The sequence below is a fragment of the Marmota flaviventris genome, chromosome X, assembly GCF_047511675.1.
Source record: "Marmota flaviventris isolate mMarFla1 chromosome X, mMarFla1.hap1, whole genome shotgun sequence".
NCBI classification, from domain to species: Eukaryota; Metazoa; Chordata; class Mammalia; order Rodentia; family Sciuridae; genus Marmota; species Marmota flaviventris.
The window spans coordinates 577,168-591,882 of record NC_092518.1 but is presented as its reverse complement, the minus strand read 5'-3'; the positions used below and the strand labels follow the sequence as shown (position 1 = coordinate 591,882).

Here is a 14,715-nt window from a genome sequence, read left to right as displayed (position 1 = left end):
TGACCAAGGGTCTGTCAGATGCACTTGTGAACACCCACCGGGCGTCGTGACGGTGGACAACGCAGGGTCCCTGACGACTCTGCACACGGCAGGACGTGGCTGCGTCCACTTCACGACCCGGTGGCTTCAAACACGTCCCCGTCACTTTAATACGTCTAGGAGCGCGAGGCTGGGCCGAGGGTCCCGGGAAGCAAACCCCACCCCACACCTCTGGGAGCCCTGGAGACGGGCCCGGGGACGGGTCATCAGGTGACAGGGGGCCCTCGTGCCATGGCCGTGTCCTCCCAAGGGACAGAGGGGGGGGACACAGGCCGACTGTGACCGGTGTTCCCAGTGTGCATACCCGGGTGGCTCAGGACCTAGGAAGGACACCTCCGTCCAGGGCAGAGGCCGTCGACCCGAGAAGGACACCCCAGCCCTTCAGCTGCCCGTTCCCTGCCGGGGCCCTGGAGGCCACGCACGCACCTCGCACCTGGGTCTTGGTGTGCAGTGGGCGGTCCCTCCACAGGCACCTGTCCTCAGGCTGCAGCAGGGCCAGCAGGAACCCGCGCTCCTACTCCACTGCCTAGTGCAGGTGGCCCTCAGTGCACAGGGAGGGGCCAGGTGTCCCCTGACCAGGCCCCTCAGTGCACACAGAGGAGCCCAGGTGTCCCCTGGCACAGGCCACCTCCGTATGTAGTCAGCTTATACTTTAAAAGCAGAAGTGTCCCCAGGTCACTGAGGTCCGGGACCCCTGTCACCTCCCCCAGGTGAGGCCCGGCTTGCCCAGTGCTGGGGCCGCCTGGGTCCTGCGGTCTGCAGGCAGAGCTGGCGCCCAGGTCCCTCCAGACGGGGGCTGAGGGCCAGGCAGGTCCCAGGGGAAGGGAGGCCGGCGTCCTGGCCCCCGGGTGGCCGTCTCCCGGCTCAGCCAGGGCAGGCCAGGGCACTGGGACGGCTCTGGTGCCCACCATGGGGCTGCGCCCGCCCCAGCAGAGGCCCGGGAGGTGAGGGCGGAGGCGCGAGGGTCAGAGCAGGGACAGAGGGGGCCTGCCTGTGGACAGTCGCCTCAGCGCCAACCGGCAAGCAGGGGCCCTGGGGGACGTCATCGGCAGCACCCTGCCGCCCGGGCCGCCCGGGAGCTGGGCCTGCAGCCGAGGGGAGCCCAGGGGACCGGGCGCCTGAGGACCCCTGGGGGCACGTGCCTTGTCTCCAGACGTCCCCGTCCTGCACCCGGTCCCCAGGCCACCCTCAAGGGCACTCTCTGCCGCCCTTGCGACGCTTCTCCCCGATGGCCGGCCTCCAGCAGGGACCCAGCGGGCGCCTCTTCCCGGGGGCGCTGCCTCCCGTGTGCGGCCGAGCACGAAGACGCGGCGGAGGCCAGGGAAGGCGCCCTGTCCCAGGCAGAGAGCCTGTGCTCCTGGAACCAGACGCCCGGCTGGCCGCGGTCTCCCGGGCCCAGTGGAGCCCTCCGCAGCCCTGTCCCAGCTCTGTCCCCACACCTGACATAAACGCTGTGCCCAGCTTGTCCACCCCAGGGCAGAGGCCTGTGGGCACCAGGGCAGTCCCGCCGTCTGAGCCGCGATGTCAGCAGCCCTCGCCCAACACCGGACACCCCCTGCCTCCGCTTAACTCTCGGGCCTCCAAATGGGAACGCAGGGCACTGACGGTCGGTCAGCACCGTGCCCGTGGCCATCTCTCGACGCCCCTGGACGCCCGTGCCCACTAGGCCACACACACACCCAGTGTGACACCGTGTGTCCCTCTCCCCAGGCCCAGTCCCCTCAGTGCCCGCGTGGCGCCCAGGCCAGGGCCTGTCCCCAGTGCTCCCCCCGGCCAGGCTGGGAGTCTGAGCACGTCATCTGGTCAGTGCCTGACCTCCCCTGGCCACACCTTGTCCTTCAGCCACATTCACTCCTTCCTGACGCTGGGACACAGGGTTCCGGTCCCAGGGTCCTAGGCCCGCTGCCCCCTGGCCCTGTGTCCTCCTGTGCTCACTCCCGACACCCAGGGAGGCAGGGGACCGTCCTCACCAGCCCCTTCCCGGGACACACGACTCACCAGGCCAACACTCAGCAGCAGGCTGGGGGGCCTGGCCAGGGGCAGGGGACTTGGGGAGGACCCAGGTGACGAGGGACGCCGTCTGTGAGCCCTGGTTTCTGATCGGGTAAGAGCTCGGGGTGAACAGGGGCACGGCCAGCCCTCGTGGCCTGAGACCCTTCAGCCAGGGCCACCGTGGTGCCAGCTGCTACCGTGACCACCTGGGGCAGGCGGCCATCTGTCAGGGCCCGTCTCTGGTGAATCCAGTCTCACACGGGGTCTCGGCCTCCGCTCGGCCCGCCCACGGCTCGGCTCGGGTGGGCGTGGCCGGGTGGGCGTGGTCAGCAGCAGGGTGCCGCCCACCCAGGGGGAGGCTCTCAAGGTTGCGCGCGCACCAAGTGGCCAGGCGCTGGGAACCAGCGGCTCCCGGGAAGGCCAAGGCCCTCTGCACCCGGGTCCACCAGGCTGGGCTGACCATGCTGTCCACAGCCCCCCAGGGTGCCGGTCCTCCCCGCTGTCCCAGCTCGATTCCCGGGACGCAGGGACGGACCACACGGAGCTCGGAGCTCCAGAGGCGGGTGTCCGCGAGGCCTTCCTGCCTGGCCTCCCAGGGTAGACGGTGACCGAGGCTCACGGGAGCACAGGAGGGACCGTCACCGGGCACGCACACCTGGGACTGCCGAGCCTCGCGGGCCAGAGCCGCACTGACCCAGCCAGGCTCCTGACCTCATGGCCTCGAGGGACTCGCCGCCCAGGAGACGCGGAAAGACAGTGGGGAAAGAGGGAGGACCGCGGGGACACCGAGAGCCGCAGCCACAGCACACGGGGCGACAGCGGAGTTCGTGGAAAAGGTTTATTTCACCGTAAAAAGGCAAACTGCAGTGAACACGTCCTCCTAAGGGGCGGCCAGCTACCAAGTGTCTGCGCGTCACCGTCTGAGGACACGGTAGAGAACGCAGCGTCGGGCCGGGACGCTGGGGCCGTGACTGTCGGGCACATTCCAGGTAAAAATCATTTAGCAAAACGGCTTCTTAGAAAAACCACCGCTGACCCCTCCTAGACCAAAGCCTGTAACCTACTCGGGCTTCACCGCCCGGGGACAAAACGGGGAGGGTCTGAAGTCAAGGGGCATCGGGCGACCCTGGCTCCTGGCCGTCACCTCCGTGGCTGGCCATCCCCGGCTGCCATTCCGGATGGGTCAGTTAGGACAGGAGGAAACCCAGCCCCAGGGCCCTCCCTGCTCGCTGCCTGCGGGAGGCGGACGGCCCGCTGGGGTCTGGAGGGTCCCGGCCTCAGGCAGGACAGGCTGGTGCGCGCCCCTGCAGCGGAGGCCCGTCTTTCCGCGGGTCTGGGCGCCTCTCCCGGTTCCGAGGCAGGCGACATTAAAGCTATCGGGTCAGCAGGTTCAGAGGAGAAGTAAAGCTCGTGGCGCGGGCCGACGCGGCCGGACTGGCCAGCTGGGCCGTGGAGACTGGAGAGGGACCCGGCACCGTCTTCCGGCGGGTGGCCAGGTGGCGGCTGCGGGTGGCTGGGCTGTGGGAGTCAGCGTGGCGGTGCGCGGGCGGGCGGGCGGGCGGGCGGAGAGCGCGGAGCGGGCGGGCCCTGGCCCCTGGCCCCTGGCCCGGCGCCGCCCTTCATCACCTGCTCCAGGCGCTGCGCTGCCTGCTGGGCGAGCGCGGGCGGGAGTGCGGGCTGCGGCGGCGGTGGCGGCTGCGCTTCCGGCTGGCGCTGCCCCGGCGCTGCCGGCTGCGCTCCCTGCGGCCACGCCGGTCCTGGCTGTGCGACCTCCGCGGGCTGGCGCTGCGCCGCGGGCTGCCGTCCTGGTCCTGGTCCTGGTGCTTCTTGTGGGAGCGCCGCTCCTGGCGCGGCCGCCCGTCCTCGCGGCTGCCCGTGCGCCGGGCCCGGCTCCTCTCGCGCGCGCGGCGGTCCTCGGCGCTGCCCTCGCGGCTGGCCCGGCCGCGGCCCCGGCTGGGCTCGCGGTTGCACTTGTCCTGCTCGGAGCGCGCCTCCCTCTTGGCCAGGCTCTGCTCGCCGCCGGCGGGGGCGCCCCTGGGCGGCGGCGCGTTGTCGGGGAGGCAGGAGAGCACGCCGGCGCCCCTCTTCTCGGGCGAGCCGCCCTCCGGGCCCGCGGTCTCCTCGGCGCTGTTCCCGTTCACGCTCCGGGGGGCGCCGTCGGCCTCGGGGCGCGGCGGGGTCTCCTTGGGGGTCCCGGGGGCCGGCTGGCCCAGGAGCGGGTGCAGCGAGGCGGCGCCCACGCCGCCGGAGGACACGGTCTGCAGGATGTCCAGCACGGGCTGCAGCAGGTCCTCGGGCGGCCGCGCGTCGTCCGCCTTGCGGCTGAGCAGGAGGCTGAGCAGGCGCCCGCGCAACTCCCGCTCCCGGCGCTGCAGGCCGAGCGCGCGCTCCTTCTCCTCCTCCACGCGCCGCAGCTCGGCCTCCTGCAGCCGCCGCCGCTCCTCCTGCTGCTGCAGCCGCCGCCGCTCCTCCTGCTGCTCGGCCTCCTGCAGCTTGGCGGCCTGCGTGGGGAGGGCACAGCTCAGGGACTGCGGGCCACGCGGGCCACAGCGGGGAGCTAGAAGGACGGCCTGGCAGCCTGTGGCCGGGAAGCAGAGGACGTCACCCGGGGCCGGGCCTGCAGAGGCGAGGCCGCAGGCCGCCTGGCGTTCCGGCTCCCTGGGGACAAGCGGTCTGGTCGCCCCGGGGCCGGCGGGCTGGGCCTCGCCCAGCGCCCCAGGCGCCCCACCCAGCCTGCGGTGAGGGCGCCGGCGGTGGCCGCCGCGGAGCGGAGCCGGGACGCTAGGCGGCCGGCTGGACCGGCCTGGTGGGCGCTGGCGCGGCCCGGGTGAGTGTCTTCAATATTCACCGTGGACGGGCCGAGCTGCCCGAGTCTCAGCACTCTGGCCAGGCTGCCTCCCGGGGAGCTGAGCACCGCTGCAATCAGACAACAGGTTAGGGGGCGCCGCCGGTCCCCGGGAGCTCGCACCACGGCCTGAGTGCGCTCAGCGCGGCCGCACTCACCGGGAGCCTCGGCAGGGGCGAGGCAGCTCCGGCCGCAAGGCTCAGGCCCTGGCCACGGCACCTGTCGGGTCCCGCCCAGGGTCGCGGGCGGCAGCGGGCGCCCCTCCTACAGGAGGCTCGGCCTCCTCCCCACGTGGCGGGCCGTCGGCGGGCACAGAGGCACCGCCCGAGGGGCACGAGGGGCAGCGCTCCGCCCGGCCACCCGCCGAGCCCGGTGCAGAGCAGCCTGGAAGGCCAGCGCGGCCCTGCGCCCTCCCAGCGCCGGCCCCAGGGGAGGGCGCTGCCGCCCGGCCACACGGGGAGGGCCCCGCCCCCAGGTCGGTACCTTGGCCCTGCTCAGCAGCTCGGCGACCAGGCGCAGCGACTGCAGGTTGCGCTGCGCCAGCAGCAGCCTGCGCTCCTCCAGGCGGATCTTGTGCTGCAGCTGCCGCTGCTCCTCCGCCTGCACCTTCTGCAGCTTCCTCTGGCTGCGCCGCGACTCGCGCTCCCGCTGCTTCTGCTCGCGCCTGCGCAGCTTCTCCTCCCGCTTGCGCTCGCGCTCCAGCTCCTCCAGCGCCTTCTGCTTCCTGCGGGGAGCGGGGGCTGCTGGGGCCACGGCACAGACCGCAGCGGGGGGCGAGGCGGGGGCACCCCGAGACTCCGCCCACCAGGGACCCCGGGGAGCGGGGGTCTGGAGAGGGAGCACGCAGCCAGGCAAGGGGAGGCCCACCCCCACACCGGGCACCCTGGGCCCCGGGCGGCCGCGCACTCGGGCGGCGCCCTCGGAACCAGGGCCAGGCTCGCGGCCCCGCGAGGACAAGACACAGGGCCCGGAGGGAAGCGCGGCACAAGGCGGCCTCGGCCAGCACCAGGTGGCCACCGAGACCACAGCAGCGCGCCCACCCCAGCCGCCCCGCCACAGCACAGGTCGGCGCTGGCGACACGCAGCTTCCTGTCACCTGGGCTTGGGCAGAGGCGGCAGCCCCCGGCGGCTCGGGAGCAAGAGACAGGGGCAGGACCCCCGCACACCGCAGGACACCGCCCGAGGGACAGCCGCAGGAAAAAGCAAGAGGCCCGCAGGAGCACAGCCAGCCTGGGGACCAGGCCCAACAGAAGCAAGGTCACCGGGACAGAGCAGCACTGACCACGGCCTGGACCCCACTAGAAGGGCCGGAGAGCCCGGGGGAGGGACTCCTCCTGTCTCCTCCCAGGGTTGGCATCAAGGTGACAGTGACCACGGCAGACTCCATCAAACTGCACCTCAACACCGGCTAGGGGTGCGGCCACCTGCCCCAGCAGCCCACAGCCGGTCAGCCAGGCCCTGGGGCAGCACTCGAAGCCCTGCTCTCCATGGCCCTGGGGATGGGGACACTGCAGGAGGCCCTGGCCCCAGCCAAGGCAGAACCCAGGGGGCTGCTGGGAGCAGAGGGCTCCCCACAGGCTGTCCTGCAGGACCCCCGAGAGACCCTGGCGCCTACAGCGACTCCCCAGAGCCACGGCAGGCGGGACCACCAGGACCCTGGCCCCGAGAGCAGCATCAGGTGCACGGAGGGACGCAGGCTCCCCAGAGGACGCGGGAGGAACGACGACCCGTTCGTCCGCGACCCGTTCGTCCGCGCCCCCGCCTGGCCCAGGCACACCGTCCACAGGCCTAGAGAGGGGACCCACTGACTGCCCCCAGCCCAGAGAGGTGGCGGAGCAACAAGACGGGCCCCAGGAGCTGAGCACACTGCCTGCTCCCAGCAAAGGGTGGGCCCAGCACAAGGCCAGGAGGCACCCAGGGGCAAGAGCAGCCAAGGGAGCCGTGGCACCCAGAGGTCCCAATGCCACCGGGCTGAGGCGGGGGCAGAGTCACAGCAGTCCCTGGAGGTCCTGCGGATGGCTGCTGCCTGCAAGGTCCCAAGCCTGGTCCCCAAGCGAGCAGCAAGTCTCACACCCTTGCTGGAACTTGACTCCCACGGTGGAGAGTCGTGGGAGCCTCCGGGGCCCCACTCGCCGCAGAGGAGAGGCCTGGGGGTGCTCTGCCGCCCCTCGGCCTGGCCTGCTTCTCCCCAGTCGGGCTCCACAGGGCGCCTCTCGCCCTCTGGCCCTCTGTCCCCTAAACGGACGCCCCCCCCCCCCCCACGGGCTGTCTTGCAAGGCTGTGACACGGCCATCTCCCCAGGCCCCCCATCTGGTGTACGGACGGAGGCCCAGCTCTGGTCACGACACATCAGAGCTGCTTTCTGGAACACCTAGGACCTCCTGCCACACGGGGAGGCCAGTGGGAGGACCCCAGCCTCCGCCTCCAAGAACAAGCCGCTGGCTCGGGCACAGGACAGGAGAGCCTGAGGTACTGCTGCGCACCCCAGCCCCTGCCCTGCCTCCAGGCTCCGTCCCAGATGCAGGACGCCAGGCCCCGCGGTCACCGTAAGATCCACAGCACCAGTCACTCAACTCCAGCTCCGCCAAACACAGCTGGCCCAAGCGCACTGCGGCCGCCCTCCCCCGGCGTTGTCGCCTCCGCCCACGGGGCTCCTCCACAAGGCTGGGCGGGGGCAGCACAAGGTCCCTGGGGTCACACAGGACGGACCCACTGTGGAACCCAGCGCTGGGGCCGCTGGGCACACGCGGCATCGCACACTCACGCACACTCACGCACACCCACGCACAGCCCGCGTGCACCTGAGAAACAAGGAGAATCGTGGTCGATGATAAGGTAGAGCCCCCCACCTCGTGGGCAGCGCGCTCAAGGGCCAGAAGCGGGGCGCGGGGCCGCTGGCCCAGCAGAGGGGCGGGGGGAGGGCGGACACGCCGCAGAGAAACCGCAGCTCGTGGTTCGCAGTGGACCTGTCCCCGCCCGAGCTGCACGGAACTGCGCCCACGTCGCGGGCCGTGCTGAGCCACAGCGGCAGGCGGCCCTGACCGGGTCGCCCTGTCGGCTCCACCACGGCCAGAGACCCCAACGCCTGCGCCGTGGCCAACGTCACCCCCACCTCTGGTGGCACCCGCAGCCTCCACCACGGCACAAGCGCTGGTTCTGGGCAGCTGCAGGGTCCCAGCCTCAGGAGGCACGGCCCGCGGTTCCGCAGACGTCCCTCCCACGGGGCGCTGGCCACCAGGGGCGGGGCAGGGGCAGGGGCAGGGCAGGGTCAGGGGCAGGGGCAGGCGCTCGCACACGGTGGGCCACGCTCAGGCACGTGCTCACGCAGGCCTCCAAAGGCACGCACAGGACACGCGAGCACGCACAGGACACGCGAGCACGCACAGGACACGCGAGCACGCACAGGACACGCGAGCACGCACAGGACACGCGAGCACGCACAGGTGGCGGCACGGCGCGCACGCTCGGGCACGCGCACGCACGGGGCACGCGCGCAGTACCTCTCCTCGGCGCGCTGCCGCTCCTCCGCCTCCTTCTCGCGGCGCTTCTGCGCCTCGCGCTGCCGCTCCAGCTCCTGCAGCTTCTGCCGCTCCAGCTGCCGCTTCCTGATGGAGGCGTCGCTCAGGTGCTTGGTGGAGTCGAAGGACACCTTGAGGCAGGACACGGGCCGTGGCGGTCTCCGCAGGCACCTGCGGCCCTGGGGACCCGCCGAGCGACCTGGGCCCGGGCCCCGGCCCACCCGCGGGAGCCCCGCCCACCCGGCCACCGGGCAGCCGCCCACCTTGATGCTGCAGGCCACGGCCTTGCCGTCGTCGCCCTTGAACATGAGCTTCATGCCGCGCAGCGCGCTCATGGCCTGGATGAAGCCCACGTACTCGCGGTACTGCACGTAGGCCTCGAAGTTGAGGTGGCCCCCGAAGCTGAAGGTGTGGAAGTTCCGGCCCGTCATCTCCTCCCGGTAGGGGTCCAGCATGGGGATGTCCACGTTGCGGATCTCCCCGAACTTCTCGAACACCTGCACCAGCACCTCCTCGCTGGGCTTCTCCGAGCCCGACTCCTTCTGCGCGAACCACTTGCAGGGCAGCCCCTCCAGGTGGATGGTGTCCGGCCGCTCCCCGGGCAGCGTCTCGTTCATGTCCTTGGCGTCGCGGAAGAAGGAGTCCCAGTCGTGGCGCGTGGGGAAGTCGATCTTGAACTCGGCGGCGCGCACCTTGAGGATGTCCGAGAAGCCGCTGAGCTTGATGGTCTTGCCGTCCAGGCAGGCCAGGAAGGACCGCACCAGGCTGCGGTTCTCCACCTCGCCCTCGAAGCGGATGAAGTCCATGGTGCTCTTGGAGATGCGCAGCGTCGAGAACTGGTGGTGCTGCACCATGCCCTTGAGCCGCTCCATCACCTCCCAGTTGGAGATGGACTTGCCCGGCTGCTTCAGCTGCGGCAGGGCCACGCTGATGGTCATCTTGGTGATGGGCTTGAGGTACAGGCCGTAGGAGGGGCACAGCTCCACGGCCTCAGACGTGTCGTGCACGATGGTAGCCGCGGCCATAGCCGGGACCTTGGGCCTGAAACACAGAGCGCAGGTCAGGGCCAGGCCGGGGCCAAGGGGACCCAGCGCCCAATTCAGAATTGGAGCCCAGGGAGAAGAGACCGCGGCCCTCCCTGGTCAGGGGCCTTCCTCTGCGGAGAACGACTTAGTCCCCGAGAGTGGGACCCGAAGGGGAAGACACTGGCCGACAGAGGTCCTCCAGGGAAAGTGAGGGCCCACGGCCTCCAGGACTGCACACCTGCCCCAGCACCCCAGCTCCCCAGGATGAACATGACCAGTCCCCCAGTCCCGGGCGCAGCAGGTAGGGGCAAGCCGGACAGGCCGACTCCACAGGAAGGTGCAGAGGACACCAGGGGAAGGAAGGGGCAGAGAGCCCCGGGCTCCCGCCACTGGGAAAGAGGTGGCCCTGTTGTGGCCCTGTATGTGGTTTGATGACAGAGAAGTCACAGGAAAAAACGCGGAACACCGACCCTGAGGGCTCACCGTGGGCAGGCCAGCACCAGAGACCACAGGGCCTCCCCCGAGCCCCGACCGGGACCTGGAACCTGGCCGGCGCCTCCCAACCACCCTGCCCCGCTCTGCCGGTCAGCTGGAACTGCTGCAGGTGGACGGCCACCCACCACCTTCACCTGCAAGCTCCCCGCCAGGCCCTGAGGCACGGACACGGCCTGCCCTCCACCGCCTGCAGCCAAGATGCAGGGTCCCAGGGCAGGGGACACCACCTGCGCCAGGAGGAGGGCCTGTGTGGGTGTCTGGACAGAAGCCTGCGACCCTCCCGCAGGACTGCAGGGCGGCACCAGGCGACTGACCCGGAGCCAGGGCAGCTCTGCCACCTGCCAGTACCCCGCCCCCGGCCTCCCTGTGACGACCACCCTTCTGTCGTGCCGCCCGCGACCTCGATGGTCCCTAGAGCCCCTCCCTCCCAGGGCCCCAGCCCCGCAGGGGACCCAGTACAGCTGGACACCGCGGATCTCCGCACCCCGTGGCCCCCACGTCCCCAGCCCTGGCAGCGCCGTACAGTGCAGCGGCTCGGCCCGCGGCCCCGGAGCGACCCCGCCGCCGTCACCGGGGCCAGCCCCAGCCCCCACCCTCCGGGCACCGGCCCCCGGCGCCCCCGGCCGCGAGCCCCCAACCCCCGCACGCCGTTGGCCACGGCCACCCTCCACCCTCCCGGCGCCGGAGTCGCCCCCGCAGGCCCCCATAGCCCACCCACCCGGCCCCGGAGAGGCTCCGCACCTCCTTCCCGGAGCGACCAGGTACCTGCCCCGTCCAGGCCCCGCCCCACCGCCAGGCCCCGCCCCCACCGCCAGGCCCCGCCCCCGCCGCCGGCCCGGCCCTGCCAGGGCGGCGGTTGGGGCGGCCGGGCCGGCGCCAGAGCGCCACTCACTCACCGGCGCGGGGCTCCGCCTGCGTCCCGGCCCGCCGCCGCCGCCGCTGGCCCGCGCTCCCGCCGTTCCCCGGGCAGGCACTGCCTCCCCGCCCGGCGTCGCCACCGTCCACCGGAGGCGCCCCTGACGCGACCCGCCGCCGCCGCCCGCCCCCTGTGACGCACTTCCGCTTCCGGAGCGGGACTCGCGGAAGCGGACGCGCGGCGGCCCCAGGCTGCGCCTCGGCGCCCTGGCACCGCCCCTGAGAGGCGGGACTTCCGGGCCGCCGGAGGCTGCCCTGCGCATGCGCGTGTCCGCCCCGCCCCCACGCGGCCACCTGTGGCTGGGCCAGAGTGGGGGGCTGTCGCAGGGGTCCAGATGCAGCTGTGCAGCCCCCGTGCAATGGATCCTTGGTGTGAAAACGTGCACGATGTATCTGTAAATCCCACAGGGAAATAAAGTAGCAGGATTGTGAATGACAGGTCATATGCTAATGCACTGCATGCAATCCAGGTAATGGGCCGAGTGTCATTGTCACCGATGGGTGACAGGCCAACACGATATGTATGAATGCCATGCAGTTCTCTCCTACAGGGAGATCGATACTACGGTGGTTAGTGGGGTGACAGACTAACCTAGGACATGTGAACCCCAGGTCATAGTCCTCGGGGACATAGTAAAACTGCACAGCAAATGCGACGTGCTCGTGCAATGCGACAGAGTAGGCCTCAGTCCCACGCAAGGCAATGCCACGGTCTGGAATGTCCTCGTGCACTTCTCAGTGATGATAGTGAAATGCAGCTGATGACGTGCTCTAGGTACAGTCCGCGAGTATGACCCCATGGGTAACAGGGTTCCGTGATACCTGGGTGCACGAGTTCCCTGGGATGAACTCTATAGCGTGACAAAATACCGTGACACGATCGTTCACGATAGGCAACGTACTAACCGGGTGTGTGTGTGAGTTCCCCCGGATCCATTTCTGCAGTAGAGTAAAATGCACGGTGTGATTGTTCCTGATGTACCCTGTTAACGTGGTGTCGCGTGAGTCCCCCGTGATAAAACTGCATAAGAGAATCCTTTCGTCGTTAGTGACATATAAGATAAATAATACGCAAACTCACGTCATCCTAACCCGCACGACTACTCTAAGAAAACCCCAGAACACGGTGGCTCATGGTATCTGAGATACTGACGTGGCATACGGAAAGTCCCTGCCATAATTCGGTGACTCAATAATGGGATTAGCGGATGGGACCAATCCCTCACGCATGTCACTCACCCGTTCCTGATTAGTATGTCTAATGTCAAGGACTTCTTTGGTGGTGTCTCCCTGAGGGGACGATCAGTGACTGAACTGTAGGCTGGGAAGCTCTGACCATCTGCCCGATTCTTGGCAAGCCGCGGGGTGACCCTGCCCCAGATCTGTCACAAGATTCCCAGTGATGTCACCCTACCTTGGCCACCTGTTCAAAGGCGTCACGCCCTGACTTCCAATGTCCCCAGTGTTTGTGTCATGCTGTGCGGGTCGACTCTGAGGAGCTGCTAAATTTAGAGGCTGCGTGTGCGCTCAGCTGCGTGACGCGTTTTCAAAGCAAATTAACAGGTGAGATGGGAGGGTTCCCTGGTCACCAGCCGGCACCTAGAGGTGGCACGTGCATACCTCATGGGCTCCCCTCCGGTTCTCTGTGCAAGGGAAATCTGAGTAAAATGGGATATCACCGTGTGCCATGAAGGTGTCCAAGCAGGTGACCTCTAGCTAGTGAGACGAGGGTTTGCCCTCGGTGGGCCTGACCTAATCAGGTGAGCGCCTCCCCCCCCCCCCCCGCCCACCCCGCAAGAGGGTCTAGAACTCAGAACTAAGAAATCAGAAGGACGTCACAGTTTCTCCACAAGGGACATCCAGGGACCACAGAAGAGGCTCCCCCAACCCCCACAGAGGGAGACTGCAGCCATCCATCCACCCACCCACCCATCTACCCATCCACCCACTTCACTCCTGCAGCCTCGGTCTCCCTAACCATGGGCCCTCTCTCTGGGTCCCTGTCTCTTTCCCCAGAACGGCTCCCTCCCACTAGGTGGCACACATGCTACCTTGATGCACAGGGGACTAGGTGGTGGCCATGGTCTTTTGGTTGGGAGGGTCACTGGGTCCTTCAGCCCTCAGCAGAGACACCCGTGGTTTCCTGTGGACCTTGCCCTGCAGGTGACAGTCACCCTCTGCACCTCACCCGCTGCTAGAATATTCTCCAGCAATCCCAGAGCTTCCGATGCACCTGTCTGTCTATCCTCGTCAGCAGGACAGACGGAGAGGGGCACAGAGGTGTCACAGAAGTGACCACTCTGTGAATCACCGTCAGGACGAATCTGTCGTCTCCTGGTGGTGGGTGTGCAGATCAGTCCCACTTTTCCCGGGAAGTCCGAGCTCCGTTTGGCGTGTGAATTACCGTTTTCGATACCCACCGGTCACCTTCGACTCAGCCACCGCACGGCCGGCACCCGTCCTGCAGAATTGTCCCCATACAGGGCACTCAAAGTTGCACATATTGTACGTGCATGTATCAGCCCCCACAGGCACCCAAGGTCGGTGGGCTAGAAGCATCTGTGCACAGCCGTCCGCCTCAATCCGGCTGGTGGAAGATCGGGGCGTCCCCGAGATCACCCATGAGCTGCAAAGAAATCAGGAATCACATTGCCGACGGCCGCAGGTTCGCTTTAGGGAAAAGATGCATCTTAAGGTCAGCCATAGGGCCGGGCACGGTGGCCCACGTCTGTCATCCCAAAGGTTCCAGAGGCTGAGGCAGGAGGATCGTGAGTTCAAAGCCAGCCTCAGCCACAGCGAGGCCCTGAGCAGCTCAGGGAGACCCTGTCTCTAAATAAAATGCAAAATAGGGTTGGGGATGGGGTTCGGGGATCGAGGGCCCCCTGAGTCCCATCCCTGGTATCAAAAAAGGAAAATAAATAAATATATATATATATATATATATATATATATATATATATATATATATATATATATATATCAGCCAACGCGGGGGCCCATATCTTTGGGATCGTTACCCACAGCTTCAACCAGCCACCGATGGCAAAGGTGAGGACGTGAAATCGCATTTGTCTTGGGGTCACCTCCCCGTACCCAAGGCGACGGTCAGACCTCTGTTTGGGGGGACGGTTAAATTCCCACCACCCCCAAACCCAAGCCAAAAAGAAAAACAAAAATTAAAAAAAAAAAAGTGCATCATCTGCAAATCGATTCTTGGAAGCAAATTGCAGAGATCAAGAAGGGCCAGGAAGAAGGGGGGGTGGGGACTCTTGGGGACAAGCAGGAAGCAGAGGGGACACGCACTTTCTGAAGGGGGGGGGGAGAATCTGCAGAAAGTTCCGCACCCAGGTGAGGCCCCTTTCAGAGGTGACTCAGCCGCACTTCCCCCTTCCCTGGGCCGCGGTCTGTCACGCCACCCGCCACCCCCCAGAGAAGTGAGGTGTTTCCTGCAGCCTGTGTTTGTTGATGGACTCGGTTCCTCCCTCGGCCGCTTCAAAGGGGGAGCCTCCCCGCGCACGCGGTTGGCTTTGTTCCAATGCATGAAGGGTCCCCCTGCTTGGGCGCCGCGATGTCACCACGGGGATTTTCCTGTGGGTCCCGCAGAGGACAAGAAGGGGATTTTGTTCTCCCTTCCGGAGACCCAAAGCCAAGACTCCAACCAACCAACCACCGTGGATTCAGGCTTCTGAAACAGTGAGCCCAGGTCAATCTTCCCTTCTTGAAGTTGACCTCCCTCGGGCATTTTGTCACGGTGACGGTCACTCCTGTCCCCTTCCCTTTTCCCGGTCCCGAGGGTGCCGATGGCCTTCTCTACCCAACTCCCGATCCCCAGGGTTGGGGGGAAACCTGGCAGAGAGCAGGATGGGCGTCCTGGCCCAGCAGCGTG

The 14,715-nt window shown here is 67.9% G+C and overlaps 1 protein-coding gene across 2 annotated transcripts; it reads right to left on the bottom strand.

The window, feature by feature from the left end:
* Positions 1–3,592: 3,592 nt before the first annotated feature.
* Positions 3,593–10,948, bottom strand: LOC114106883 (A-kinase anchor protein 17A). Of its 2 annotated transcripts, none has more exons than XM_027954069.2 (5): positions 10,811–10,948; positions 8,658–9,435; positions 8,377–8,525; positions 5,360–5,600; positions 3,593–4,532 (listed from the first exon to the last, which is right to left on the bottom strand). In XM_027954069.2, the coding sequence occupies exons 2-5, from the start codon at positions 9,417–9,419 to the stop codon at positions 3,654–3,656; spliced, it is 2,031 nt and encodes a 676-aa protein (XP_027809870.2). In that variant the 5' UTR covers positions 9,420–9,435; positions 10,811–10,948; the 3' UTR covers positions 3,593–3,653. The 2 variants fall into 2 exon arrangements, with proteins under 2 accessions (XP_027809870.2, XP_027809872.2); XM_027954071.2 differs by lacking the exon at positions 10,811–10,948 and adding an exon at positions 10,656–10,679.
* Between the last annotated feature and the right edge of the window lie 3,767 nt (positions 10,949–14,715).

What these genes read in the sequence shown, in the direction of transcription:
- LOC114106883 (XM_027954069.2), bottom strand. Translation starts at nt 9,419, where the DNA reads ATGGCCGCGGCTACCATCGTGCACGACACGTCTGAGGCCGTGGAGCTG. An exon ending in CCGTGGCCTGCAGCATCAAG is followed by an intron (nt 8,526 to 8,657) that starts GTGGGCGGCTGC and finishes TCCTGCCTCAAG; the next exon opens with GTGTCCTTCGACTCCACCAA. An exon ending in CGGCAGCGCGCCGAGGAGAG is followed by an intron (nt 5,601 to 8,376) that starts GTACTGCGCGCG and finishes CGCTCCCCGCAG; the next exon opens with GAAGCAGAAGGCGCTGGAGG.